General features: G+C 35.9%; 1 protein-coding gene across 4 annotated transcripts in view; it reads right to left on the bottom strand.

Annotated features, from left to right (window-relative positions):
* The window catches only part of STK3 (serine/threonine kinase 3), a 271666-nt gene that overhangs the window by 99439 nt on the left and 144267 nt on the right, over positions 1-27960 (bottom strand). For all 4 annotated transcript variants that reach the window (XM_064588079.1, XM_045896164.3, XM_045896166.3 and 1 more), the window contains 2 exons: positions 21515-21652; positions 14882-15007 (listed from right to left, as the gene is read on the bottom strand). In XM_064588079.1, coding sequence (XP_064444149.1) covers positions 14882-15007; positions 21515-21652 — 264 coding nt within the window. The remainder of the gene's footprint in view (positions 1-14881; positions 15008-21514; positions 21653-27960) is intronic.

The following is a 27960-nucleotide window of genomic DNA, read 5'->3' as shown; positions in this document are numbered from 1 at the left end:
AGGGGGGAACTCTTCCAAACACATTTTACAAGGCCAGCATTACCTTATACCAAAACCAAACAAGGATACCACAAAAAAAAGAAAATTATAGGCCTATATCCCTGATAAACACAGATGCGAAAATCCTCAACAAAATATTAGCATGCTGAATTCAACAATACATTAAAAGGATCATATGTTGTAATCAAATGGGATTTATTCCAGGAATACAAAAACAAACATTTTTAATAGCACGAAAAAAAACCCACAAAAAAACAAAAAACAAACCTATCTAAAACCACTTAGACCTAACAAAATATGTACAGAATCTGTGTGCAATGATGAAAGAAATCAAAGTTATAAATAAGTTGAGAGACATTCCATGTTCGTGGATTAAAAGACCCAATACTGTTAAGATGTAATTTCTTCTTAACTTGGTGTATAGATTCAATTAAATCCCAACAAAAAGTCCAGCAGGTAAAAGTCCAGCAAGCTAATTTGTAAATGTTGACAAAATGTTTCTGAAGTCTGTATGGAAAGGCAAAGACCTAAAACAGCCAACATAGTCCTAAGTAAGAAAAATAAAGTTGAAGGACTCACAGTATCCAATTTTAAGACTTTTATAAAACTACTATAATCAAGACAGTATAATAGACACATATATCACTGATAAATCAATGGAACAGAATAAAGAGCCCTGAAACAAACCCACAAAAATACAGTCAACTGATCTGTGAAAAGACATGAAAGGCAACTCAATGTAGAAAGGATAATCTTTTTAAACAAAGGGTGCTGGAACAACTGGACAACCACATGCCAAAAAAAGGACCAAGACACAGACCTCATGGCTTTCACAAAAATTAACCCGAAATAGATCACAGATCCTTAATATAACCCAGAAAACTTCTGGAAGAAAACACAGGAGAAAATCTATGTGACCTGGAGTTTAATGGTGGGTTTATAGATAAAACACTAAAAGCAAGATTCATGAAAAAAAAAACTCATGGGGGATATCAAAACTACAAACATCTCCTCTGTGAAAGACACTGTTAATGAAGAGAATAAAAAGAAAAACCATAGGCTGGGAGAAAATATTTGCAAAACACATATATTGTATAAGACTAGTGTCCAAAATATACAAAGAACTCCTAAAAATCAACAATAAGAACAAACAACCTAAAACAAATTTTAAAACAGGGGAAAGTACCGAACAGACACTTTATCAAAGAAGATATATAATTGGCAAATAAGCATATAAAAATGCTGAACATTTCTATCATTAGGAATTGCAAATTAACACTGAGATAGCATTAAACACTTATTAGAATGACTAAAATGCAAAAACACTAACTCCTATGAATTGCTGGTGAACATGCGTAGCAACATAAACTCTCATTCATTGTCAATGAGAATACAAAATGGACAGTTTGACAATTTCTAGAAAATTAAGCATACCATAAAATTCAGCAATTATGGTCCTAGGTATTTACCCAACTAATCTGAAAACTTACATCCACATAAAAGTCAGCATGCAAATGTATACTGCAGCTTTATTCACAGTTGCCAAAAACTAGAAGTAATCAAGATATCCTTCAGTAGGTGAATGGATAAACAAACTGGTACATCCACACAATGTAATACTATTCAATGAAAACATCAGCTAACAAAAAGACATGGATGAATTGTAAATGCATTTGGTTAAGTGAGATAAACCAGTCTAAAAAGGCTATATGTCATTATGGAAAAGGCAAAACTATAGATCATTAACAGATGAGTGATTACAAAAGGTTCAGGGGTAGAGGAAGAGTTGAATAGGTGAAGCACGGGGATTTTTTAGGGTGGTGAAACTATTCTGTATGACACTGCAATAGTATATATGTACCACCACACATTTGTCAAAACCCATAGAAATTTACACCATAAAGACTGAACTTGAATGTACATAAATTTTTAAAAATCACTTAAGAGGTCAGGAAATCCCAGAATGGGATGCAGAGTGTGACATACACATACACACACAAATCTAATTGTATTACAAATGTATAAAAGAACTTCACTGAAGGAGGTAAGTAGAAAAGGTACTAATAAACTGAGTAACCTTGGAAGTGAGTCAAGTCTGTAAGACTAAAAATAAAAACAACTGTACAGAAGAACTGTGTTCTAGTTGATAAAGTTGTTTCCCATGGGGCTATGGATTAACAATTCTGAAACCACTATACATGTATACAGGAATTGAAGTATTTAGCAAAGGAGTAGTAGATGATGGGAGCCAGATTTCTCACGATTGCTGTGGGAGATTATAAACAAGCAAGGGGAGGCACATAGAATGATCCCTGTGGTAATGGGTTAGAGCCAGTGATATCAGTATGAACTCATGTTCAGCTTCATATTGATACAGATGGAGATATGTAGACAGATACAGATATATACACATACATACACACATAGATGTACAGTTTATGGGTATGTGTTTATACACAAGTTAGTATAAACCCATTTGCTCTGTCAGCTGAGAGGGTCTATAACATCCCACAGTAGCAATAAGCACACCAAGTCCAGCTCTTGGGTTTGAATGCCAGGCTCTAATTAAAGGAACTAGACTCCTACAATTCTAGGATTGTGGCAGGAAATACACAAGATATATAAGTATCTTACAGTGTCAGAGAGTAAGAAATACTAAAAACAAAAACCCTAAAAACCCCGCAATGATGGGGGTATGTCAAAGAGACAAAGGTGCCAATTAGAGGTCTCCCAATGGTCAAAGCTAGAACACTTTGAGTAACAAAATAAATAAAGAAGTATTAAATTCAAATGCAAAGTGTAAATTAAATAACCATGAATTAATACTGACATAAATGACTGAATAAATGGGAAGAACAGACAAATCTCCTGTGTAGAAAAATTCTGTATAATTTATATAGACACTCTGCCCTTAAACAGAAGGGGCATAACTCTCCACTCCTTAAGTGTGGGCTGTATAGTATGATTTCTTTCCAAAGTGTGAAGTGTGGAAAGGGGAATAGAATAATATTATTGTGAGGAAACCTGATAAACACTACCTCAGCCAGGTGATCATAGGTAACATCAACAGTAATAAGTCATGTTGACAGAATGTATTTGTGATATTGTGACATAACAAGAAATATATATTTAGCAAACTTCAATATGTATATGCTTTAAAAAAAAGAAAGCACAGAAGCCCGTCCTATTTTTAAAATGGCATCTTTTACTGGATAAGATTTCTTAATTTATATGGCAGAAACAATCCACATACCTTTGCTTTATACTCTGCTATTCATGCTCCTTGGTGACAACAAAATATTGTATTTTTAAAGTTCTACTAAATAGAAAGAGCAACTCTATAAGCAGATGCACTTTAAAAAGTGGACTTTCTATAGGCAATTTAAGTATTTACAGTAAATATGAACAAATATAGTTATGTTATTTAATTATCTTACACTACAGATTTGGGAATATCTTCCACTAACATCTAGGAAACAAATTCTTTCTTACTATGTTATACAGTTGACCCATCTCAGCACCAAATTTATATCACACGCTCAGAAATGCCAAAAAAAAAAATCTTTGTCATGTTTAGCAATGCTAAAACTAACACAAAAACTTGATATTGGGATTAAACTGCTGTAGAAATCTCTGTTTGCAATTTGTTTAATTTTTTAAATCTGTACAATTACCTCAACACCTATCAAAACATGTCAATTTGTCAGGATGTCTTCTCATCAGACTAGCTTTTTCTATAATAGGTATAAAAATCAAATTCATAAGGCACTATTTTCCACTCATGTCCCATACTTTCTGGAATAAAAAAAATATTTAAGGAGGGTTGTTTATAAGAGTTACCCAGGACACAGGTGTACAGAACTAAAATTTTTAAAAACAACATATCTTGAAATGGTTATCATAAACTGTTTCCTTTTCAAAAGTCACACTGAGAGTTGATGGAAATATCTATTTAATTTTAGGCCACAAATTTTTCTCCATCTGTAGTAAGCTGAACTATGTAGAAGAAAATTAAATTTGGAAGAATTATAAGTGATACGGGTATAACTCATAAATTCTCAGGAAATTACACTCACTGAGAATGGAAAAAGCAGGATCCACAATAAGCTTAAGTATTAATACTGAATATCAAATATAAATGTCTCTTATAATGTAGCAACTCAATATGGTGAATTTCACAGCTCTAGGTTTTTAGAATCAGGAAAAGAATTCAGTCTTCATTATCTCAAAATTTAGCTTTATAAAATTTTCCAATGGTCCAGGGCCAACATAGCTCTGTGTCCTATTAGCCCATTCACTGGATAAGGACCAATCCAGGGTCAGGGCTAAAGATAGCTACCATAAAGGCTGTCAAACAATACAGTCCTCCAGGAAAAAAATAAATGCAGAAATAAAACTTGGCAGTACAAAGCTCACTCCATGCTGAAAAATAAAAAAAAACATTCATCTTTGAAATCATCAAAAAGGAAGAAAAAAAAATGGGGAAAAACATCAATGAAAACAACTAGGATATCAAAATATCCATCCAAAAACTCCTGGCATATCCTAAAAGGTAACCAGTCTCCAGAACTATAACTAGCAGATACTGGCCAAATGAATCTCCCAAATTGGAGCAAATTAAAAAAAAAAAAAAATCAGCAAGTTTCACGAGCCAAAGGTAATCAAGATGAGTTACAAATGAAAATAAGGAGAGGTTACAAAGCAAACAACCTTGACATCACAGATATAAATGTTAAGACAAATGTAGCATCAATCAGATAATGATTCATTATTCTATAATTATTCTCAAATGCTGGGGGCTGGAGGGTCCAAGAGTGTACCTTTCTTTAGTCCACCATCTAAAGAAAATTAGTTGTAGGGCGCCTGGGTGCCTCAGCTGGTTAAGCGACTGCCTTCGGCTCAGGTCATGATCCTGGAGTCCTGGGATCAAGTCCCGCATTGGGCTCCCTGCTCGGCAGGGAGCCTGCTTCTCCCTCTGACCCTCCCCCCTCTCATGCTCTCTCTCTCATTCTCTCTCTCTCTCTAATAAATAAATAAAAATCTTTAAAAATAAAATAAATAAATAAAAAGAAAATTAGTTGTAACAGACACAGTGGTTCAAAAAAAAGAGACATACCCGTTTACTTCTATTCTTACCAACTACTAATTTGCCTTAAATTGCCCTGATTTTGTGTAATGTTACCTTTTAGAAGCGTCCCTTCCCTTCTTAGGTCACTATTACAAACTGTCCAGAATAAACCAGAACAGAACAGACTATAATTTTTCTTTGAATTGTGCTAATTTATGAGTATTCAAGGAGTTTCGTTTCATTTTTTTTTTTTAAGATTTTATTTATTTATTTGACAGAGAGAGAGACAGCAAGAGAGGGAACACAAGCAGGGGGAGTGGCTGAGCAGGAAGCCCAATATTGGGCTTGATCCCAGGACCCTGAGATCATGACCTAAGCCGAAGGCAGACACTTAATGACTGAGCCACCCAGGGACCACTCAAGTTTATAATCATTATAATATATGAAGTTTTACAGATTTATTTATCTATATTAAATACCATATTAAAACTCAATATTTCAAATTATGATTTCAGAACACCCAAGAAATGACAAATGGTAAGAGTTTCCACTAAAATGGAGGATTGAGCATGTGGGTTTAAGCCTATCCCTCCCAAAACTCTTCCAAAATTATACAGGCATAGAAAAGGGAAAACTCATAAAGACAGAGACATTGAGAGAGGAGAAAACAGCGAACAGGAGATGTCCAAAAATTTGGAAGCTAGAAAGCAGATAAATCTGTAAGTAGCAGCTAACTCACCAAACCAAAGAAATCTAAAACTTAAGCTTTTAAGGAGAGAAGTCACAAGAAGCAAGCAAATTCAGGCCTCAGAGCAGTGGATCCTAACATCTTTTACAGTAAGGTTTGCAAGTCAACTAGTTCTACTCTTACATATAGAATGTCCAATAGGCAATTTTAGTGCTTATAATACAATCACTAGACCTTTGAAGAAAGTCCATAAAGTGAAAAGTCAGAGATGAAAACAAAGGAAACAGAGACAAGGTAGGAAGCAAAAGAAAATTCAAAGTGATAATATAATAACAATGAGGAAGAGGAGGACATGTTGGAAATTATATAGTTCACATGGGAAAAAAAAAAAGAAGGTTTAGAAGATAAACTTGATAAGACCTCCAAGAAAAAACAAAAAGAGAAAAAACCAGAAAAAAACCATTGAATGATAAATCTAAGAAGTCCAATAACCAAATAAAAGGAGTGCCAGAGAGAGAGAGAATAAGCAAGAGCAGAGAGAAAAGAAGAGATAAAAGTACCATGAAAAGACAAACATAAAATTACACAGCACTTAATGGTATTTCCAAACTGAAAGGGCCAAAAGACACTCCACACAATGAATGAAAAAAATTCTACAAGGCACATTATCATGAAAGTTTTAAATAACAGAAAAGTGAAGATTGAAAAATCTTCCATAAAACATTCAAAAGATGAGGTATCAGACTGTCATCTGTCTTCTGCTGAGTTAGAAAACAGAACAAAGCCTTCAAAATTTTAAGGGAACGTTATTTCCAATCCAGAATTTTATACCCAGAATTTTATACTCAATCTCTCAAGGGTAAAGGTAGAATAAAGACACGGTCAAATAAACAAGGTCCAGGGCGGGGGGTGGGGGGGGCGGGAGAAACCTGCTAATATCTGGAAGCTCCTGGGAGATGGGGCCCATCAGAATAAGGAAGTAAAACAAGAAACACAAGATAGAGGGAAGAGAGGATCCATTACAGAACAGAACAAAAGGCAATTCATGGGATGATGTTGAAGGGAGGTCTTAGAGTGACAACTGCTCAAGCACTGGAGAAAAATCAGTGATGGTCCATAGAAAAATTAACAACAAAAAACAACAGTAACAAAAACTGAGACAATCATTAGTTCTAGAAATCACAGAAAGAAAGACCATGTAACCAAAATATATTACAATGTTTCTCTGCAAACAGTATTTATATAGTCATAACTATGTAAACACTGAGTTTTTTTTTTTTAAATTGTGATTTAACTGTATGGGGAAAATGAGAAATAGCAAGTAATCAATTCTTTTTTTTTTAAATTTTATTTATTTATTTGACAGAGAGAGACACATTGAGAGAGGGAACACAAGCAGGGGGAGTGGGAGAGGGAGAAGCAGGCTTCCCACGGAGCAGGGAGCCCGATGCGGGGCTCGATCCCAGGACCCTGGGATCATGACCTGAGCCGAAGGCAGACGCTTAATGACTGAGCCACCCAGGTGTCCCAGTAATCAATTCTTTTAAAGAATTTTAATTTTGATCAATAATTTTATCTCAAATATAAATGTTTCTTACTAAATCTAATTTACTTTCAGGAAGTAAAGGAATGAGAAAAAATTTTCTTTACTCTTTTTCCTCAAATATATTTTTTAAAAGCTTAAAGCAGGTTTCCAAAAATCTCTGCCAATTCTTCCAAACACATGTGGCCACTTAAAATGTCTTAAAATACTTAAAAAGAAATTGTGAATATAAATATTGGTTGAGATCTGATCAGCGACATCATGTTGGTGGCCCTTTGAGTAGCAAAACTAGCAGCAGCAACAGCTACCAAAGGAACCAAAAACGAAACAAACCAAACAATAACAAAAACAAAAAATACCTGGCCAAAATCTTAGAATTAATAGCAATACTGCTGGTACAAGTAGTAGCATTAATAAATATGAAAGCTGGGGCACCTGGGTGGCTCAGTCAGTTGGGCATCTGCCTTCAACTCAGGTCGTGATCCCAGGGTCCTGGGATCGAGTCCCGCATTGGGCTCCTTGCTCAGTGAGGAACCTGCTTCTCCTCCTCCTTGCCTGTGCTCTCTGTTGCTGTCTCTCTTTCAAATAAATAAATAAATAAATAAATAAATAAATAAATAAATAAATAAATAAATATGAAAGCTAAACTTTATTGAGCATACTATGTTCTAAGTGCTTAGATATATTTTTAAATATATTACTGTTCTAAATATATCACTGTTTAAATATATCACTGTTTTAAAGTGCTTAGATATATTTTTAAAAATTATATTCCCACAGGAACTCTATGAAGTGTGGTCTATCATTAATTCCCTTTTTACAAATGGTGAAAGTGAAGTGGACAGGTTAACAACTTGCCCAAAGACACAGTTATATGGGAACACAATGAGGACTTAATTTCAAGTTTGTCCCGCTCTGAGATCAATTCTACCCACCCCATTTAACCAACTATGTACATGACAGGCTTGGGACTGACTGAAGCTGATTCTGCTGTTCTATTCTCTACCTTGTTCACAAGGTTCTCACCAGGTAGACCGATTTGAAGTTCCCTTATTAAACAGGGGCAAGGAGAAGGAGGAAGGTTCTGAGAAATGCTCATATGGAGGCTACATCATCATCCATAGGGGAGTGAATTTTTCAAAGCACCCCTGCATTTCTCCCCACACCCATGCTGAGAATTACTGCTTCAGTGAGTCATTTAAAGGTGATATGCCACCTCAAGACATTAAGGACCACAGCCTGAGAAGCTTAGAGTTCGAACCATAAAGAAATCACCAGAAAGTCCCCATTTCTTTTCCAAAAACAACCTCTAAGACATAGTCTCAGGCCATTAATAGGCAAAATCTTTTTCTTTGAGTCATTACTAAACTAATACAAAATCAAACAACTTTCTTAAGATGGAAGTTAAAATAAAGGGCCTGATACATGCATACAATATATGTGTGCATATATACACACACACACACACGCATGTAACATCAAGAAGTATCCCACTTTTTTACTCAACATTCCACTTAATGTAACATTCTTCTACAACTGTTCAACTCTTTGTATTTTACTTAACATTGTGATCTGCATGGGAAATGCCTAAACTCCAGTGACAAAGCGACTCTTGGAAACTCTTTACCAATCTTTTAATCTACTTTAAAAATAACTGCTTGTCAATGGTGCATTTGGTGCCTTATCTCATAAATTCAACTTATTAGCACCATCCATTCTGCTTTTAAGTAATCATCCAACATACCACATGTGGAATGTTTGCCTTGTTCTCTTACTTAAAAACAATAAGCACTAACTCTTTTACTGTATAAATATTTAAACAGTCATTCAAGTGCCTGTATAATATTTCAATAAACCACACCAGCTAACTTAAAACTAGCCTTTTAAAAATCATTGGCTAATTAGAGTTTAAGAAGTACACAGGATGCTAGAAAAAAGGATATTCTTATTATGCTGTGGCTGAAAATTTAGGACATTGTGTATAGTAACCAGGGAAGTAAAAAATGTATTGGGTAGTCCAGCTAAGGAGATTTCCAGGCAGAGTGTTTAAGGTGATGCCTGGTTTCCTCCTGCTGCTTATAACAAAATGCAAAAGGAGAAAAGCTTAAGAAAGAATAATTAAACAAAAAAGAAATCAGGACTTGCTGGTTTTATAAATTCCTAGCCTCTCAGACAGCAAACAATGCTACAATTATGAAAAAGCTTCTAAGCAAACATCAAATCCAAAGCACATTCAGAAAACAGTGTTTAAAAATCAAGCTGCAGAGGTGACTGTAAAGTCCTTTGCTAAGACTTCAGAAAGAGCCAAGATAGGTAACAGGGTTTTTAAGAAGCTTAAAGGCATTGCCCCATAGCCATCTTAGCAGGAGCCCAAGGTAAAGGAGCAATTATTTCAACAAAATGTATGAGTGTCGCCTGTTCTAATGGAGTGAACCACAATAAGATTTATAGGACACCCACAGTTTTTTTGGCAGAAACACCATAGCATGGTCTCAGTAGGACAGAGACAGCATAAAATGAAAAGAGGACACTGAACCCTTACAGGTAGGAAGCAGGCTGAGAAAATGATTTAGATTAAAACACAGAATAGCTTCCATGAAAAAGGAAGAATGACAGAGTAGAATCAAGAACTCAGAGTGCATAGCAAAGGGTCGTAGAGAAATAGGGCAAGAATAGAACTGAAATAATCAAGGAACTTCTAACACTTTCTTGGCGGCATTCCAAAATTGCCATGGACTACTAATTAATGTGCCTCCTGTCTTCATTCTTTTTGAACAGAACTATCTATGATGATAATCTTACGCCTGACCCACCACTGTATACTAGGTATGTGGGGGGCAGGTAACTAATCTTTAGTTTACAAGTCTTCACTAGACTAAAGGATTCTCATCTCTTTTCGAATGTGATTTAGAAAACGAAATTCCAGGGGCGCCTGGGTGGCTCAGTCGTTAAGCGTCTGCCTTCGGTTCAGGTCATGGTCCCAGGGTCCTGGGATCGAGACCCGCATCGGGCTCCCTGCTCAGCGGGGAGCCTGCTTCTCTCCCTCCCGCTCCCCCTGCTTGTGTTCCCTCTCTCGCTGTGTCTCTCTCTGTCAAATAAAATCTTTAAAAAAAAAAAAAAAAAAGAAGACAAAATTCCAGACTGAGAGCTGATAATGTAAAGGGATAATACTTAAGAGTGAAGAAGAGACAGTTCTTAAGAGGTAGTGAACATACCCATTCCATGCATGGGCAAGGAATGTAAATAATTTGCAGCAATAGGACAGTTCTTGTTAGTTTTAAAACACGTCTATAAATTCTTTGAAATCTTCCCTGAAAAGGTAGAGTCTACTTCTCCTCTGCTTAAGTGTGAGGCAAACTATGTGATTTTTTATTTTTTAATTGAAATGAACTTCAAGTAACATAAAATTATTTTTAAGTGTACAGTGACACTTAGTACATGCACAATGTTATATAACCATCACCTCGATCTAGCATCAAAATATTTTCATCACCCCAGAAGAAAATAGTTCACTCATCAAGCAGTCACTCCCCATCTCCAGTCTTTGGCAAGCACCAATCTGATTTTTGTCACTGAGGATTTACCTATTTCAGTTAATTCATACTATACAATATGACTTTTTATGTCTGGCTTCTTTCACTTCATTATACAAGGTTTACACATTGTATCATGTATCACTATTTTATTTATTTTTATGGTTCAATAATATTCCATTGTATGTACATGCCACAATTTATCTACTTTTGTCTACTGTGAATAGTGCTAGGAACATTCATGTATAAGTATTTAAGTACTGTTTTCAATTCTTCTGGGTATATACTTAGAAGTAGAATGGCTAGATCATATGGTAATTCTGTTTAACATTTTAAGGAACTACCAAACTGTTTTCCATGACAGCTGTACCATTTTACATTCCCATCAGCAATGTATGAGGGCTCCAGTTTCTCCATATCCTTATCAACACTTGTTATTTCCTGGTTTTGTTTGTTTAATCATAGCACACCTAGTAGGTGTGAAGTAGTATCTCGTTGTGGATTTGATTTCCATTTCCCTAATGACTAATGTTGCTGAGCCTCATTTCATGTGCTTGTTGGCCATTTGTATACCTTTGGAGAAGTGTCTACTTAAATCCTTTCCTTATTTTTCAATTAGATATTTCTGTTGTTGAGTTGCCAGAGTTCTTTACATGTTTTGGATACTAGACCCTTACCAGATATATAATCTGTAAATATTTTCTTCCATTTCATAGGATATCTTTTCAATTCTTGATAATATGCTTTGATGTACAGAGTTTTATTAAATTTTGATAAATTTTTTCTATTTTTTCTTTTATTACTCATGCTTTGGTCTTCTAAGAACCCATTGCCAAATCCAAAGTCAGGAAGATTACTTCTGTTTTCTCCTAAGTGTTTTAACATTATATTCAGTTTGTTGATCCATCCAATTAGGCCTTATATTAAAAGGCCTTTGTATATGATGAGAGGTAGGGGTCCAAGTTCACTCTTTTACATGTGGCTATCCAGCTGTCCCAGTGCCATCTGTTTTTTCACCAAAGAGACTCCATACCTTTGTTGAAATCAATTGGCCATAGATGTATGGGTTTATTTCTGGACTCTCAATTCTATTCCATCGGTCTGTATGTCTATTCTTATGCAGTACCACATTTGATTACTACAGCCTTATGTTAAGTTTTGAAACTGGGAGGTGAGTATATCAACTTTGTTCTTCTTTTTCAATATTGTTTTAGCCATTTGGGAGTCCCCTTGATCCATTTGAATTTGAGGTTGGCTTTTCTGTTTTGCAAAAAAACCCAGATATTTTGATAGGGATTGGATTAATCTGTGAATCACTTCGGAGAATATTGTTACCTTAACATTATTAAGTCTTCCAATCCATTCATAGAGGATGTCCTTCCACTGATGTAGGTACTCTCTGAGTTCCTTCGGCAATGTTTTGTACTTTTCACTCTACAAGTCTTTCACCTGCTTGCTAAAACTAATGATGTAATGTATGATGATTAACATAACATAATAAAATTTAAAAAATGTATTCTGATGAAAACATCACTGATTTCTGTGTGTTGATCTTACACCCTGCACTGTGCTAAACTTGTTTATTAGCACTCGTAAGTTTAGATGTTTTTGACAGACACATCCAGGAAGCTGCTCTAGCTCAAGGGGCCCAAAACAAAGGCAAGCCTCTGTGCTGGTCCCTCAGGGATCCACCAGACAGGACAAAATGCGAAACCACAATTTTTTGAGAACAAGGTTCCTACCGCTCTCCCCTACCACCTCTCTCTGCTGCTGTTCCCACAGCTGCTGCCGAGCCAGAAAACGGGGGATGGCAGGCCCGTAAATCTGCGGAGACACAGATTCTTGGAGCTCCCCACTCCACCATTTTCTATGACCAGTAACTTCTTTTAACAAATTGAATGTGGCAGAAGGGACAGTGTGTAACTCCTGAGACTATGTCATAAAAAGCATTGAGAGTTCCTCTTGGATCACTTACTCTAAGAGAAGCCAGCTGCCATGCTGTGAAGACTCTTAAGTGGCCCCAGGGAGAGTCCCACACGGCAAGGAATGGAAGCAGCGCACCAACAGCCGTATGAGTGAGCTGTCTTAGAACTCCAGCCCTTGTCAAGCCTTCAAGATGACCAGAGCTCTCACCAGCACTTAGACTGCAACCTCTGGAGAAACCGTGAAAATCATCCAACCAAGCCACTTCCGAAATAACTGATCTACAGATATCCTGAGTTAATAAATGTGTATTGCTTTAAGCTGCTAAGTTTTGGAGCACGTGATATTTAAAGCTGAGGCTCAAAAGATGAGAAGAACCAAGTGACTCTGGTACTCAGGAAGAAGTGTTCCAAGCAGAGGGAGGAAAGTTTTTTGGCACATTAAAAATAAAAAATTTGAAAGAAGATCAATGTGGCTGGAGCTCAGCAGAGGAGAGGAAAATAGTGAAGAAAGAGATCACTGAAGTGGCAGAAAATCACCAAAGTGACTACAGCAAGGTCTTAAGACTAGTAAAAAGTCAGTAAACTCTGGAGTAATCAATGGTTCTTTATCCATCAAAACTTGAAACTGGCACCAGAGAGGGAGACAAACCGTAAGAGACTCTTAATCTCAGGAAACAAACTGAGGGTTGCTGGGATGGAGGGGACTGGGAAGGATGGGGTGGCTGGGTGATGGACATTGGGGAGGGTATGTGCTATGGTGAGCGCTGTGAATTGTGTAGGACTGATGAATCACAGACCTGTACCCCTGAAACAAATAATACATTATATGTTAATAAAAAGAAAAAAAATGGAAACTGGCCTATAATTAAGTGGGGAAGACAGAATAAAGCAAAACAATCACGTGTCCAATGACAGCTAATTGAAGGCAGTTTACCAGCCCAGCACTCATATGAAGCTTGCATAAGGTGAAAGCAAGGCAGATGGGTACCACCACAGAAGGGCAAAAACTAGATATTTTTGTGAATATAAACTTATCAGAAATTATGTAACTCGGATAAGCCAATGTTGTTTATTTCAGAAGTACTGGTAAGATTTGACTGAAAAGTGAGCATAAAGTATTAATGAACAAATATGGGAGCTTACAAGTAAAAGATGTACTTTTCTTCTTGGTTCCTCGTTAGTTTTGTGAACTTTGGTAAGTCACTTCTCTCCTAACCTAAATTCACTCATCTGCAAAATGGGATAATAACATATATACATGACCAATCTTACTTTTTTTAAAAAGATAAAATGTAGTGCTTTTAAAACTACAAAAAAAAATCTAGAAAAAAATTTAACATTTACAAATGTTAACTGGAGAGAAATCAATGACTGTATCTATCAACACGCAGGAACTATAGGGTGGGAACTATAAAGCCCTTTGAAAGCAAGAACCAAGGCCTTTACCTCATTCCATATCATTTATTGAACTTGACAGAATTAATACACAATCCCAAAGCTACAAATAAAACCATCTTTATAAAGACGTTATTTAAAATTCTGAATGGTGGATTCATTAGTAAAAATCTTACATCTAGAAAATAAGTTTAAAACATCTGTCTCAACAGGCAGTCCACAGTCACTGCTAAATGATTAACTGATATAATTGCATATCTAAAAAAATTGATCCAAAATCAGCTCTGCAAAGATGTACACTTGTCCTTGTCCTGGGATACCTTACGACACAAGGTTTAATAATTGGTGAAAAGGGTAAAAGAATTTCAAAAGAAATCCCAACTGGATAACCAGTCTCTGAAATTAAAACTAAATGTAAATTAGCAAAATAATACTATTTGTATAACTATAAGATTAAAACAAACTTCTATTGGAAAATATAGTGTTATCAATGACATTTTTAATCAGTAAAAAAATATTTGTGTTTTCAGACTTTATAACTATCTGAATACCAAGAGGTATTCATCTCTGGATCTTAAACCAGAAAAAAATGTGTAACTTAAAACAAGGAAAACATCATTAGGGAAGAAGAGAAGCATTAGACATCATAAAATGTGATGCGTAATTATGTTAGTTATTAAAAATGACTTAGAAGAAAAAAAAATCGACTTTTTGAGGGTATTTACGAACCGAATTTTCTTCCTCCTCTTCCAATTCTCGCTGCTGCTCTTCATGTCTTTTAGCTTTGATCTCCATAGCTTCTGTGATCAGGTCTCTTAAAATTGATACAGGCTTTGCATTCTTGATAAAAGGATGCTGGAAAAGTAAAATTCAATGGCATAAATTCAAAAGATTTCTCTAAATTATGCCTAAAATATGTTAAAACAACGCATAAATGCTAACCAGGATCACAGACTTCAATGACTGTTCTTTCAACCAGAATTAAATGTATACATTAAGAAAAGAGAATATTTCAGCTGCTTTAGAAATTGAAATTTTATTTTTAGGTTTACTTGATTTTAGAAAACCATTAAAGCACGCACAAAAAATGCAATCCTGGGGCGCGTGGGTGGCTCAGTCGTTAAGCATCTGACTTCAGCTCAGGTCATGATCCCAGGGTCCTGGGATCGAGCCCCGCATCAGGCTCCCTGCTCAGTGGGAGCCTGCTTCTCCCTCTCCCACTCCCCCTTGCTTGTGTTCCCTTTCTCGCTGTGTCTCTCTCTGTCAAATAAATAAACAAAATCTTTAAAAAAATAAAATATTTAAAAAAAAAATGTAATCCTGTAAATAAAACTACATTTCCCTTAAAAATATAACTGTCCAAAGGAAGTATAGATTAGACAGTGAAAAAGATAAGAAAAAAATTTTTAAAAGAGTGGTGATTTTCAGTTACCAGAGGGGAGGTGGGTGATGGGGATTAAGGAGTGCACTTGTTGAGATGAGCACCGGGTGTTGTGTGGAAGTGCTGAATATTGTACACCTGAAACTAATATTATACTGTATGTTAACTAAATGGAATTTAAATAAAAACTTTAAAAAATTAAAAATTAATTAAAAACTCTCATAAAAAGTAAGAGACTGGTGATTATATTACATGTAAAAATAAAATTACTCTGGTGATACATACAAATTTTAATTAATCTTAATAAACTGACAGTGGTCAAAAGGAGGGCAACTACTTTGTTACTTTTTACATATTTTTTACTTTATTATGTTTTGAATAATATAGTCATCTCCAATGGAGAAATAACAGCAATAAAAGAAAAATACTTTCAGAATATATTGTCTCTGTTGAGTGCAAAGTTCCTTCCTGCCACTTTTGCTACAACTGCCACATAATTTGTAACCTGGTCGCACACTACTAAGTAATAAAATTTTAACTAATTTATTGAGTTTGCACTTAAAATATATATATCCTGGGCTCTTATTTCCCTGGTATACATTTTGCATCCTGCATAAGTGTATTTCTGCTATTGCAAAGTACAAGTGTATAAATTCACATGTGCACATATGCAGAATGAGACTCAGATTTCCTATTAAAATTTTGTATTGGGGTTAATGTATATATTTTCTCAAAAGAAATGTTTTTATTAAAAATACTGTTACCAAAAACTCATTTTTAAATAATTTAAATTTAATCTTTCCTAAATAATTGACATATTAAAATAGACCAAAGAAACACTAAAAAAAAAGAGAATATATTGTCTCATTTCTATACTATTAATAAAACTTTTAACTTTTTTTGTATCATCCTGATCTAGGTAAAATATCTGAGTTTGCTACAATTCCGATAAACAGAAGGGAAACCACCAGAATAGACCAGAGTTTTCAATGACTTTTTTTTGAGTGAGAGCAAGCGAGCACGTGAGGCAGCAGGGGGAGAGGCAGAGGGAGAGAGAGAATCTTAAGTAGGCTCCACACCCAGTGTGGAGCCCGATGTGGGGCTCAATCTCACCATCCTGAGATCATCACCTGAGCTGCAATCAAGAGTCAGATGTTCAGCCAACTGAGCCACCCAGCGCCCCTTCAATGACTTTTTTATTGAGGGGGTCTGGGGAAGTGTGAGAGAAAGTAGAGGGACAGGTTACAAGCATAATTGAGATAGATAACCTTTTGAGGCAGCAATACAGTTTCAAAATGTAATTTTCATAATTATACATCAATAGACACTTATTTTAATAAAGATCAACAGAACATAAAAATATTTCCTTCAGGGGCGCCTGGGTGGCTCAGTCGTTAAGCGGCTGCCTTCGGCTCAGATTGTGATCCCGGGGTCCTGGGATCGAGCCCCACATCGGGCTCCCTGCTCAGCGGGAAGCCTGCTTCTCCCTCTCCCGCTCCCCTACTTGTGCCCTCTCTCTGTCAAATAAATAAATAAAATCTTAAAAAAAAAAAATATATATATATATATATTTCCTTCAGGAAAGAAGAGGAAGTCCAGACATTCTCAGATGAAGGAAAACTAAGAATTTGTTACTACAGACCTACCTTTAAAAAATGGCTTACAGGAAGTCCTCTAGACAGAAAGGAAATAATAAAGAAGGGACTGTGAAACATTAGGAGAAAGAACAATGGAAAAGCAAAAATAGTGTAAATACAATAGCTTTCCCTTATTCTCTTGAGTTTTCTCAATTGTTTAAAGGTTAAAGCAAACACTATAACACAGTTTGATATAGATCTTAAAGTATGAAGAGAAAGTATTTGACTACTGTAAATGGGAGGGACAACAAGGTAGAAGTGACCCAGGGGTCAATTCAAATAATGGCAGATCTCAGTCAACCTCACATGCTCAGAGAAGGACATCCTGGGGTAGGAGTTGACTTTAGGTTGGAGGCTGCCCATCAGCAACTTTTAGTGCCACTAGGCTGAACTTGAACTGTGTCCTTTAATATCTTTGGGGTTTCAATTTCCTCATTCTTTAAAAACTACTATGAGTTAACTAACAATTTCAAAGGATCCTTTCACTCTATGATTCTTTCAAATTTAAGCAATTGTTTATGTTGTGCCACGGAGAATAAACCACTATAACAATTCAGCATGAATTTCTTTTTTTTAAACTGTTTCTTTTTCAGGGTCTAGAAATCAACACGGTATAATCTATACAGGTAAGCTATAGCTGTGTTCACTAAAACTTGGTAATAAGACTGTCCTCTGAGAGTCATAATTCAATTCATAATATGTAAGACATGTGCAAAACTCCTTTAAAAGACAGAATGGCTTCTAGGCATCTAGCAAAATAAGACTCAATTGAGTCTAATGAGACTCAAGACAATTATTCTATCTAATACACATATATTAAGCACTGGATACCAACAGATGATATGCACTTATGGGAACACCAAGGAATGACAACTAGCCTAAACAAGGATGAGAAGAAGGCTTCCTGAAGGAGTACCTAATTTGATTTAGAAACAATTAGACAAAGAGTAAGAAGGAGACTGTTTGTGAAGGGGGGTTTTAAACTAGGTTGGGATGGGGGAAAGAGTGTGAGAAAAGGCACAGAGGATTGAAAAAGCTCTGTTTGTTTCCTGAGATTAAGAACTCCTCATATCAGTGAGATCATATGATACATGTCTTTCTCTGATTGACTTATTTCGCTTAGCATAAGACCCTCTAGTTCCATCCACGTCGATAAGAAACTACAAGTCTATTATTTCAGAATTTATAGAGGAAAAGAAAGGAGGTAGCAAGGGGTCAGTTAAGAAGCTAGGCCAGGGGAGACGAACCATGAGAGACTATGGACTCTGAGAAACAAACTGACGGTTCTAGAGGGGAGGGGGGTGGGAGGATGGGTTAGCCTGGTGATGGGTAGTAAAGAGGGCATGTACTGCATGGAGCACTGGGTGTTATACGCAAACAATGAATCATGGAACACTACATCAAAAACTAATGATGTAATGTATGGTGATTAACATAACATATTAATAACATATTAATAATAAATAAATAAAATTTAAAAAATAAATAAATAAAAGACAATGGGAAACAAACAAAAAAAAAGAAGCTAGGCCAGGGGGATGATTGGGTGGCACAGTCAGTTAAGTGCCCAACTCTTGGTTTCAGCTCAGGTCTTGATCTCAGGGTCGTGAGATCAAACCCCGCTGCAGACTCCGCGCTCAGCATGGTCTGCTGGAGATTCTCTCTCCCTCTCCCTGTGCCCCTGCTACTCATGATCACATGCTCCCTGTCTCTCTCTCTCTCTCAAATAAATAAATAAATCTTAAAAAAAAAAAAAAAGAAAAAGGAAGAAGCTAGACAAGGAAGGGCACATTTTAATAAAGGGCCTTGAATGGTCGACAATAGCACAATAGGAAAAAAACCAAGAAAGCAAATACTGGCTCATAAGAATGATACAAAATTAGCTGCACAGTTTGCTCTTGTTATAAAGAAAGATGTTTGAGCCAAACCCAACTAGAGGCTAGAGGGTAACAGAACTTGTTATTGTAGCCCATACAGGTCAACTTCTTGGGCAGAAAACAGAGTGGATGGAGCTAGGGGACAACAGTCACATTCACTGTGTGATCTTCAGTGAGTCATTTAACCTTTCTGGGCTTCAAGACTTTCATCCACAAAATGAAGGAATTATACTAGAATATTTCTTTTTTTTTTTTTAAGATTTATTTATTTGGGAGAGGGAAATAGAGAGCAGGGAGAGGGGCACAGAGAGAGGGAGAGAATCTCCAGCAGACTCCCCACTGAGCACAGAGCTCAATCTCATGACCCATGAGATCATAACCTAAGCCAAAACCAAGAGTTAGATGCTCAACCCAGGTGCCTCTAGAATATTTTCTTAAATGCTTTTTTATCCTAAAAACTCAAAGTGAAAAAAAAAACAAACAAAACCAAACCCAGAATTTCTGTTCTTAAGATTAGAAAAGATTATGGAAAAAGACTACAAAGAAATATTGGTTACATTATCTAAAAATCAGTTACCAGATATATTTGGATTTATTTTCACCATCATTTTTTGTGTTATCTGTCCCACTTCTTCTGTTTGTCTTTTCCCCCTTGCATTTCTTGCCTTCCTTGGGGTTGAATAATTTAGGATACTCAATATGATAACAATACCAATCAGCCCTTGATTTATGTGCTCAAAATTCCTTTGAAATGCTGACAATACTTCAAAATAAATGTTCAATTAATTAATTTTTGAAAAGCAATATTTACATATAACATGGAATTCAAAAAGCTCAAAAAGAGCATTCAGAAAAATATATGTCTCCACCCTACTCCTGCTTCTTAGCCATACAGTTACTTTCTCTGGAGGTAAGTTTCTTGATTATTTTTCCAGAGCTACTCCACGGCAAGCGCTGGCACATGGACACATGCATGATTTATATATGAAAGATATTATAGGGACGCCTGGGTGGCTCAGTCGGTGAAGCGTCTGCCTTCGGCTCACGTCATGATCCCAGGGTCCTGGGATGGGGCCCTCATCCACTTCTCCCTGCTCAGCTCAGAACCTGCTTCTCCCTCTGCCTGCCGCTCCCCCTGCTTGTGCTCTCTCTCTCTCTCGCTGACAAATAAATAAATAAAATCTTTTTTTAAAAAAGACATTATAATGAAATACATAATTACATATTTATTATATATTAATATAACATATTGGTGGATATATATGACTGAGTGAATATTATAATGAATATAATATAAATTACAACAATATATACATATATGTGCGTGGAGGTGTGTATATTCTGCCAATCGCTCCTTTCAGTGAACCTTAGGTTGCTTCCAACTCATTGACAGATATTTATGTTGTTTCCAATCTTTAGCCATTACAATGTACTATGAATACTTTTACACCTAAGTTATGTCACACACGGTTAAATTTTTCTATAGAACAAATTTCTAGAAGTGTAACTGCTGGGTCAAAAAAGAATTAATTTCCAAATAATCAAGTTTTGTTACTGTGAGACACACTTATTATTAGCTTAGGGGTCTAAGCCAATTCTGTTGGGAAAATAAAGACACAAATACTTATTAAAAGTGTTAAAATTATTTCTAACTGCATTAAATATCAAGGCAGATTAAAACAACAACCACAACAACAACAACAACCACCTCCTCATACTCTGGATATATAATCTACTTATACCAGGAGTACTAAGAGGATTTAGGTAATCTTGTAACCAGTATGTATATACAACATGAGATCTTTTCAAGGAGCTCAGGGATCTTGTATTTATATACCTTATGGTAGATCAAAAAGTCAAATAAGAAATGTTGGGTCAAGGAGTAACACATCAGGAAAAAAAAGAACATGAAAAATAGTAACAGTGGAGAAAATAACTCATTTCTGAAATGAGAACACTTTGGAAATTTTGTTTTAAACAGCTTTGGAGAAAAGAGGTGAACAACAACAACAAAGAAACAAAAAAGGGAGGGGCGCCTGAGTGGCTCAGTCGTTAAGCGTCTGCCTTCAGCTCAGGTCATGATCCCAGGGTCCTGGGATCGAGCCCCGCATCGGGCTCCCTGCTCCGTGGGGAAGCCTGCTTCTCCCTCTCCCACTCCCCTGCTTGTGTTCCCTCTCTCGCTGTCTCTCTCTCTGTCAAATAAATAAATAAAATCTTTAAAAAAAAAAAAAGAAACAAAAAAGGGAAAAGACAGAAGACTGAATGTGGAAAACAGAAAAGAAAAAAAGGAGACAAAGAAAACACATAGGAGAAGAATGATGGTGTGTATGTCTTTGTCAATCCATTATTTCCTCAAGGGTTTACATCTTGAGAAATCAGTTAATAAAACCCACACCAATTCTGGTCAATGTGAGACAGCTACAAGGTATAAAGAAAACATCTTTTCCTTAGGTGCATAAGCACTGACCTGTAAAAGTTGCGTTGCAGTAGCTCTCTGCTCAGGATTCTTCACGAGGCACTTTTTAACAAAATCGGTGAAATCATCAGACCAAAGTTCTGGCTTCCTGAATGTTGGTGGTGGATTCGTGGGAATCATAAAAATAGCCTAGCAAAAATGAAATAGCCAAAATACACAGTAAGAATCACAACAGCACACCAAAGAAACCAATCTCTCTATCTTTCTATCAGACTCCAAATCTGAAAAACAAATTTAAGCTGTTCTAGGATTTCCAGTAAGACTGCAATTCAGGAAGCAAGTCCATCTGCTACTAATGTAATCATTTCCCATTAAATTTCCTCTATTTGAATTGTAGCTCATTGAGCACATCATTCTTTATTTTATCTATTATTTTTAATCAGTCGCCAAAGAAGACTGCAATTCTAACCCTTTTACCAAACTAAGGACATTCTCTAATTAAACAGATGTATTCCCTAATATTGCTATTGCGTGCCAGATTTACTTCCCATTTCAGTTTTATATAAGCACTGCTGCTCAAAATGGATAGCAGCAGTCCCATCTGCTTCTGCAATCCATAATACTTAAATATAAATAAAATTACTACTGTGATTTGAAATAATACTAATAGAGCCAAGACTTGTATTTCCTTTTCTGAATACATGAGTCAGGATTCCAAATAAAAAGTTTTGAAGGTAATATAACACTTAAATTTATTACTAATGATTTTAGTATTAATAATCTTAGTACTAATTAAATACATTCAGACAGTTCAAAATTCAAAAGTTTTATAAAGTCTTCCTGTCATCCCTGTCCTCCTAGCTCTCCAGTCATCCTTTTTCAACCAAGAGAATCAATCCCTAGTGTTCTTAGGAAATCACTGTATGTAATGAATTAACTTCTCTCTTGGGTATCTACAATAGTTCCTGATAAAATACTATTACTAAAACATCATTTTCTTTGAAAAGATATAAAAAAATGAAAACATAATAAAGTTAAAACAAATGTATCAAGCACTACTACTATTACATCACAACTGTGATAGTCAATAAAGTTGAAGGTCATTCAATGAAATATGAATGAGGGAAAGATGATTAAGTGGGGAAAATATAGTCTTTTCAACAAATGGTGCTGAGAAGACTGGATATACACATGCAATAAAAATGAATTTGGATTCTTATGTTATACCATATACAAAAAATTAACTGAAAATGGATCAATGACCATAACAGTAAGAGCTAAAACCATAAAGCATACAAGAAAACATAGGGAGAAATCGTCAAGACATGGGATTTGGCAATAATTTCTTGAATGTGACACCTAAAGTTCAGACAACAACAAAAAAATAGATAATTGGACTTCATCAAAATTCAAAACTTGGGCATCAAAGGACACTATCAACAAAGTGAAAAGGCAACCCAGAATGGAAGAAAATAATGTGCAAATAGTATGTATGATAAGGGGTTAATATCTGGGATATATAGAGAACTCCTACAACTCAACAACAAAATTACTAAAGAACCCAACTTAAAAGATGGGCAAAGAACTCAAATAGATATTTCTTCAAAGAACATAAAATGGCCAATAAGTACATGAAGAGGTACTCAACATCACTAATCAGTAGAGAAATGCAAATCGAAACCAAATGAGATACTGCTCACATCCATTCGTATGGCTATTTAAAAAAAAAAAAAAGGCCAGAAAATAACAAGTGGTGGCAAGGATGTGGAGCAATTGGAATCCTCATGATTGTTGGTGGAGATGGAAAATGGTACAGTTGCTTGAAAGGCAGTATGGTGATCCCTTAAAAAAATCAAACACAGAGTTACCACATGATCCCCTAATTCCACTTCTGAGGATGTACCCAGAAGAAGTAAAGGCAGGGTATAGAACAGATATTTGTATACCCATGTTCATAGCAGCATTATTCACAGTGGCCAAAAGATGGAAGCAACCCAGTGTCAATCCACAGATGAATGGATGAACAAAACATATACACAATGGAATATTATTTAACCTTAAAAGAAAATCTGACACATGCTACAACACCGATAAACCTTGAAAACATTATGCTGAGTCATGAAAAGACAAACATTATATGATTTCTCTAATATGAGGTTCCTAGAGTAGTCAAATTCATGGAGACAGAGAGTGAAATGGTGGTTGACAGGAGTTGTGGGAAGGGGGGAATGGAGAGTTAGTGTTTAATGGGTAGATGGTGAATGCTGTACACCAATGTGAATGTACATGATTTCACAGAACTGTGAAATCGCTTCAAATGGTTAATTTTATGCTGTGTATATTTTACTATTTTTTTTTACTATTTTTACTACAATAAAAAATACAGATGAAGGAAAACATAAAGTAATGATCAAGTTCAGAAGTATCTGTTAAGTGCCTGCCACACACAAAGCATGGTGTCAAGCAGTAAATGGAGCTCAAAGAAGCAGCAGGAAATATAGCCACTACCCTTAACAAACTTCTAACCTAGTCTGGCAATCAAAGCACAAACAACAAAAGAATTAAATAACAGTATAATAAGAGAAATGATATAAGGCACATAGAAGAGAGGTCATTCTCCTAATAAGAAAAAATAGTGTAAGGAAAAGCAAGAGAGTGGAACAGGCCATCAGGAGGAGCAGAGAACAACTGACTACACAGTAAGGGGCTAGGAAATGAGAAGATCAGAAGGGGAATGGAAGTTTGGTCAGCAAGAAAGTACACATCTGAAAAGAAGGGTTTTTTTCTGGTGTGTGTGTGTATGTGTGTGTGCATGTGCGCGCATGCGTGCATGTGTTTGATTGGACCATTTATGACCCCAAAAGTAGATTAAATAAAAACAAAAACCCTGGAGACACTCTAAATATGGAAAAGAAAAGGCAGTTAGGGGCTAGTGAAGGTGCCCCAAAATGAGTAATGCAGAGTTCAAACTAGCATGGTTTCTACAGGAATGAAATGGAAGAAATACGGTAGGAGATACTACAAAGGAAGAACCAAGAATATATCCTCACAACATTGTTTGGGAGGGGTGGGAAAAAAGAAGAATGAAAGATTACTCTAGAATTCAAGAAATAAGAAACCAATACTTTAATTGCAAGGCACTCAGGTATTCTAACAATTCACCACATCATTCTTTTGAAAGCCCTTACAATATGCAGCAATTTGCTACAATGTGTTATACTGGTTTCTAACTTGGAAAGTGATCCAAAGGACTTTCGTGGACAAAGCAGTGAAGATTCAACATCCAAGCCTGTTGATTCTAGGGTAACAGTTAATCTCTTTATTAGTGTATTCATCTTCTTTCAAAAAAGGGAAAAGCCTTTAATAGAAGAGAACATTCTTACACATCTTACATCATATTACATGTACCTACATCTAGGATAGTCCTTCAAAAGCAGTGTAGCCAGTTTTATGACACAATAAGCACCTATCAAATGACATTTATCAAATACTTTCTGTGTGTTCAAAACTATGTTCTAATAAAGTAGCAAACTGATAGGCCACAGGCCAAATAACATCAGTGGACTTATTTTGTTCAGGCAACATCAAGTCCACATTTCCATAAGGTAAGAATCTGCTGGAATTAGGCTGACTTTACTCAGGATGTTCTCCTTTTTACATGGGCCTCATTTAGCCTGGCTCAATTATCTACTTTACCTGATGGTTCCTTCAAGTATCTAACTTTGTGAGCCCTGCTATTACAGATTTTAAAATAAGACACATATCTCAAAGCCACGGAGCCCACAGTTAACTTGCGGGGTAGAAAACTAACACATAAAACAAACAGCAAACAATGAAGTGCTAGAAAATAAAATTCTTCTGTAAATAACCTAATTAATCTCCACTCCATAGTTGAAGTAGAACCTAATCTGGCTTTAAGGATGGGCAAAATGGGGTTAATATCAGATGCTGCAAAAGGCACACAAAACCACCTGCTACTTCAGATTAAAGAATAAAAATATATTTGAACTCTCATCTCTGCAAAACAGTTCAAAGCACCACATAAGCCCCTATATAGACTGACCTCAAACTATAGGTAAATGATACTAGATTGTCTAGATAAATGTTGTTCATCTGCACTTGTTACAAATTGATGGATAACAACTTAGTGATTTATGTTCTTGTAGCTAATGCTCTCCTTTGAACTTTGAGCCAATGAGTTGCAGTCTTATCTTCAGATAATCTTAACATATAAGGCTCACCTCAGCAGTAGCTATTAGAAACTCAAGGATAAAAAAGTTAACTCTAACTCTTATTTACCCAGGACTATCATAAAGCGATCCTAAAATGTTCACATTCTATTCTTAAACAAGCAATTAACTGCATACAGTTCAAACAAATAAGTCTTATTATATGACCTACCAAGTGTAGACTCCAAAAGTCTCCAAGAAAACCACTATACCTTTAATTTCCACTTCCATTTCTTTAGGTTAGATAATCAATAACAAATGGGAGGACTTTCTCACAAACTTAACTTTGTTCAACTAATTTAACCTAATCACGAATCATAAAAGATCCTCTTAAGAATCTCTAGGTTTTGTATGACCTAATTCGGTAATAGGCCCTTGCTGTAGAAAGTTTTGGCAATCAGTGGCTAGCCTTAGACTAACAATTCACTCCCTTCCTTGCCACCAACCAAATCACATGGACACACATTACAGCCATATAATTTATCTTATCTCTAACACCATTTGATTGAAGAATGTTAGTACAATAAATGATACGATTATCCTTGTGTTTGTTTCTACACAATGTGTTGCTTAACTACATATTGAACCTCTGATTAAGTTTTAAAAAGAACTTCCCTGATCACAAGTAGTCTAAAGAAGCCAAGAAATTCAAGTGCCTCAAAACAAAATTGTCTCCATGCTTGGAATTTCATGCCTTTGGACTCCAGGAGCACCCAGATGTGGAAAGAGCTGGATGTGAGAAACTACGATGCCTGCACTTTATAATCTCCGTGGATTGAGTGAACACAAACGTCTGAAGTGAAGGTAGCTGGGTTTGTGAATGTACAGAAGCAACGGACATGCCGGAATAACAAAGAAATCTCGGCCACTATTCAAGAACCTCAGGTACAGGAACAAAAGGTTATCTTCATAAGAAATAAATGAGATAAAGAATGAGAAAGCACTTTATAAAACTTCAAAGAACTAAACAAACATAGCTGTTTCCTAATAGTAAATATAATACATAGGCAGCAAGCTACTAAGTCAAATAAAATAGATAGCTTCTGAAATGGATATACAGCAATAACAATTTTTAAAAGACTACACAAATAAGATGGCAAACAGTACAACAGAATGAAGCCAACACTGGACCTAAGTCAGAAAAATAGGCTTGCGCTCTCAATCATCCTCTGATTGCTGATTGTGCAGTTTCGGTTTCTTCATATAAGTGAGGATATTGGACCAGATATTTTTCGGGTTGTTTTTTGGGTTTAAAAGACTCTGGCACTCTACCTGCCTAGCAATCAAGAAGTTAAAGCCTCACAAGACAAACACTGTTAGGAAAGGAGATGGAAGTGGGGAAGGAGAGGAAAAGATAACAAAAGGCCTACTAGATGTTAATACAAAAATACAAATCTACATTTTTATTACCACTCCTTCAAATGCAACTTTGAAATAGAGAATACTAGAACCCAGAGCGAACCTTGCTCTTGGGGTGCAGCTTCTACAGTAAGCACAGGGTTAAAGTATTGCGAGCATGACCTCACAATTCACTCCAACTCCAGTCCAGGAACTCCAATAATCATTAATCCGTCCAATAAAGGCCAATTTACCTGCCTAGGAACCAAATTAAGGGAAGGGATGTGGCTGGTGTACCCAGAACAGAGTGAATAAGAGAACCAGCTCTAGAGATCTGAGGCAGCTCTAGAGAGCCCTGGGATAGTAACACTACCACTATAAGTAGTTATCTGACCTATTTTGCTTCTCTATGCCTATTTTCACATATTAAAAATGGGAATAATAGTACCTACTACATAGAGCTGTTCTGAAGTTTAAATGGGTTAATACATGTACAATATGTACAACAGCATCTACCACATTATAAATGTACAATGTACATTGTACTAACCCCAATTTACCACTGAGACCTACAAGGGTAAACTAGCTTACTTAAGGTCACACAGCTAGTAACCGGCTATCAAAACTGGAACTCAGGTCTACCTGGCTCCTTAATGACTTCACACTACCTTTGTATTTCTATTAAATTTCTGCCACAGATAATTCTATTATAAGATAAAGCCTCTATAATATGCATATTCAGTCTCCAGAAAAGAAAATGGAAAGTTATTTGTAAAAGGTGGTTCTAGTTCACTTTACGTAACAGTGGAACACTGCAAACAAAAAATATCAATTAAGAAATGGCTAAACTACTATGGAGCAGTAAAATGGAGTAACGTATTGCCATAAAAATTACAAATGTGTGAATTACAAAACCACAATGAAATGTTT

The sequence above is a fragment of the Mirounga angustirostris genome, unplaced genomic scaffold (genome assembly GCF_029215605.1).
Source record: "Mirounga angustirostris isolate CCGP_5_RB_7025 unplaced genomic scaffold, mMirAng1.0.hap1 SCAF_4, whole genome shotgun sequence".
Classification (NCBI taxonomy): Eukaryota; Metazoa; Chordata; class Mammalia; order Carnivora; family Phocidae; genus Mirounga; species Mirounga angustirostris.
The sequence above is the reverse complement of the archived record's forward strand: the minus strand, read 5'-3'. Positions and strand labels throughout refer to the sequence as shown.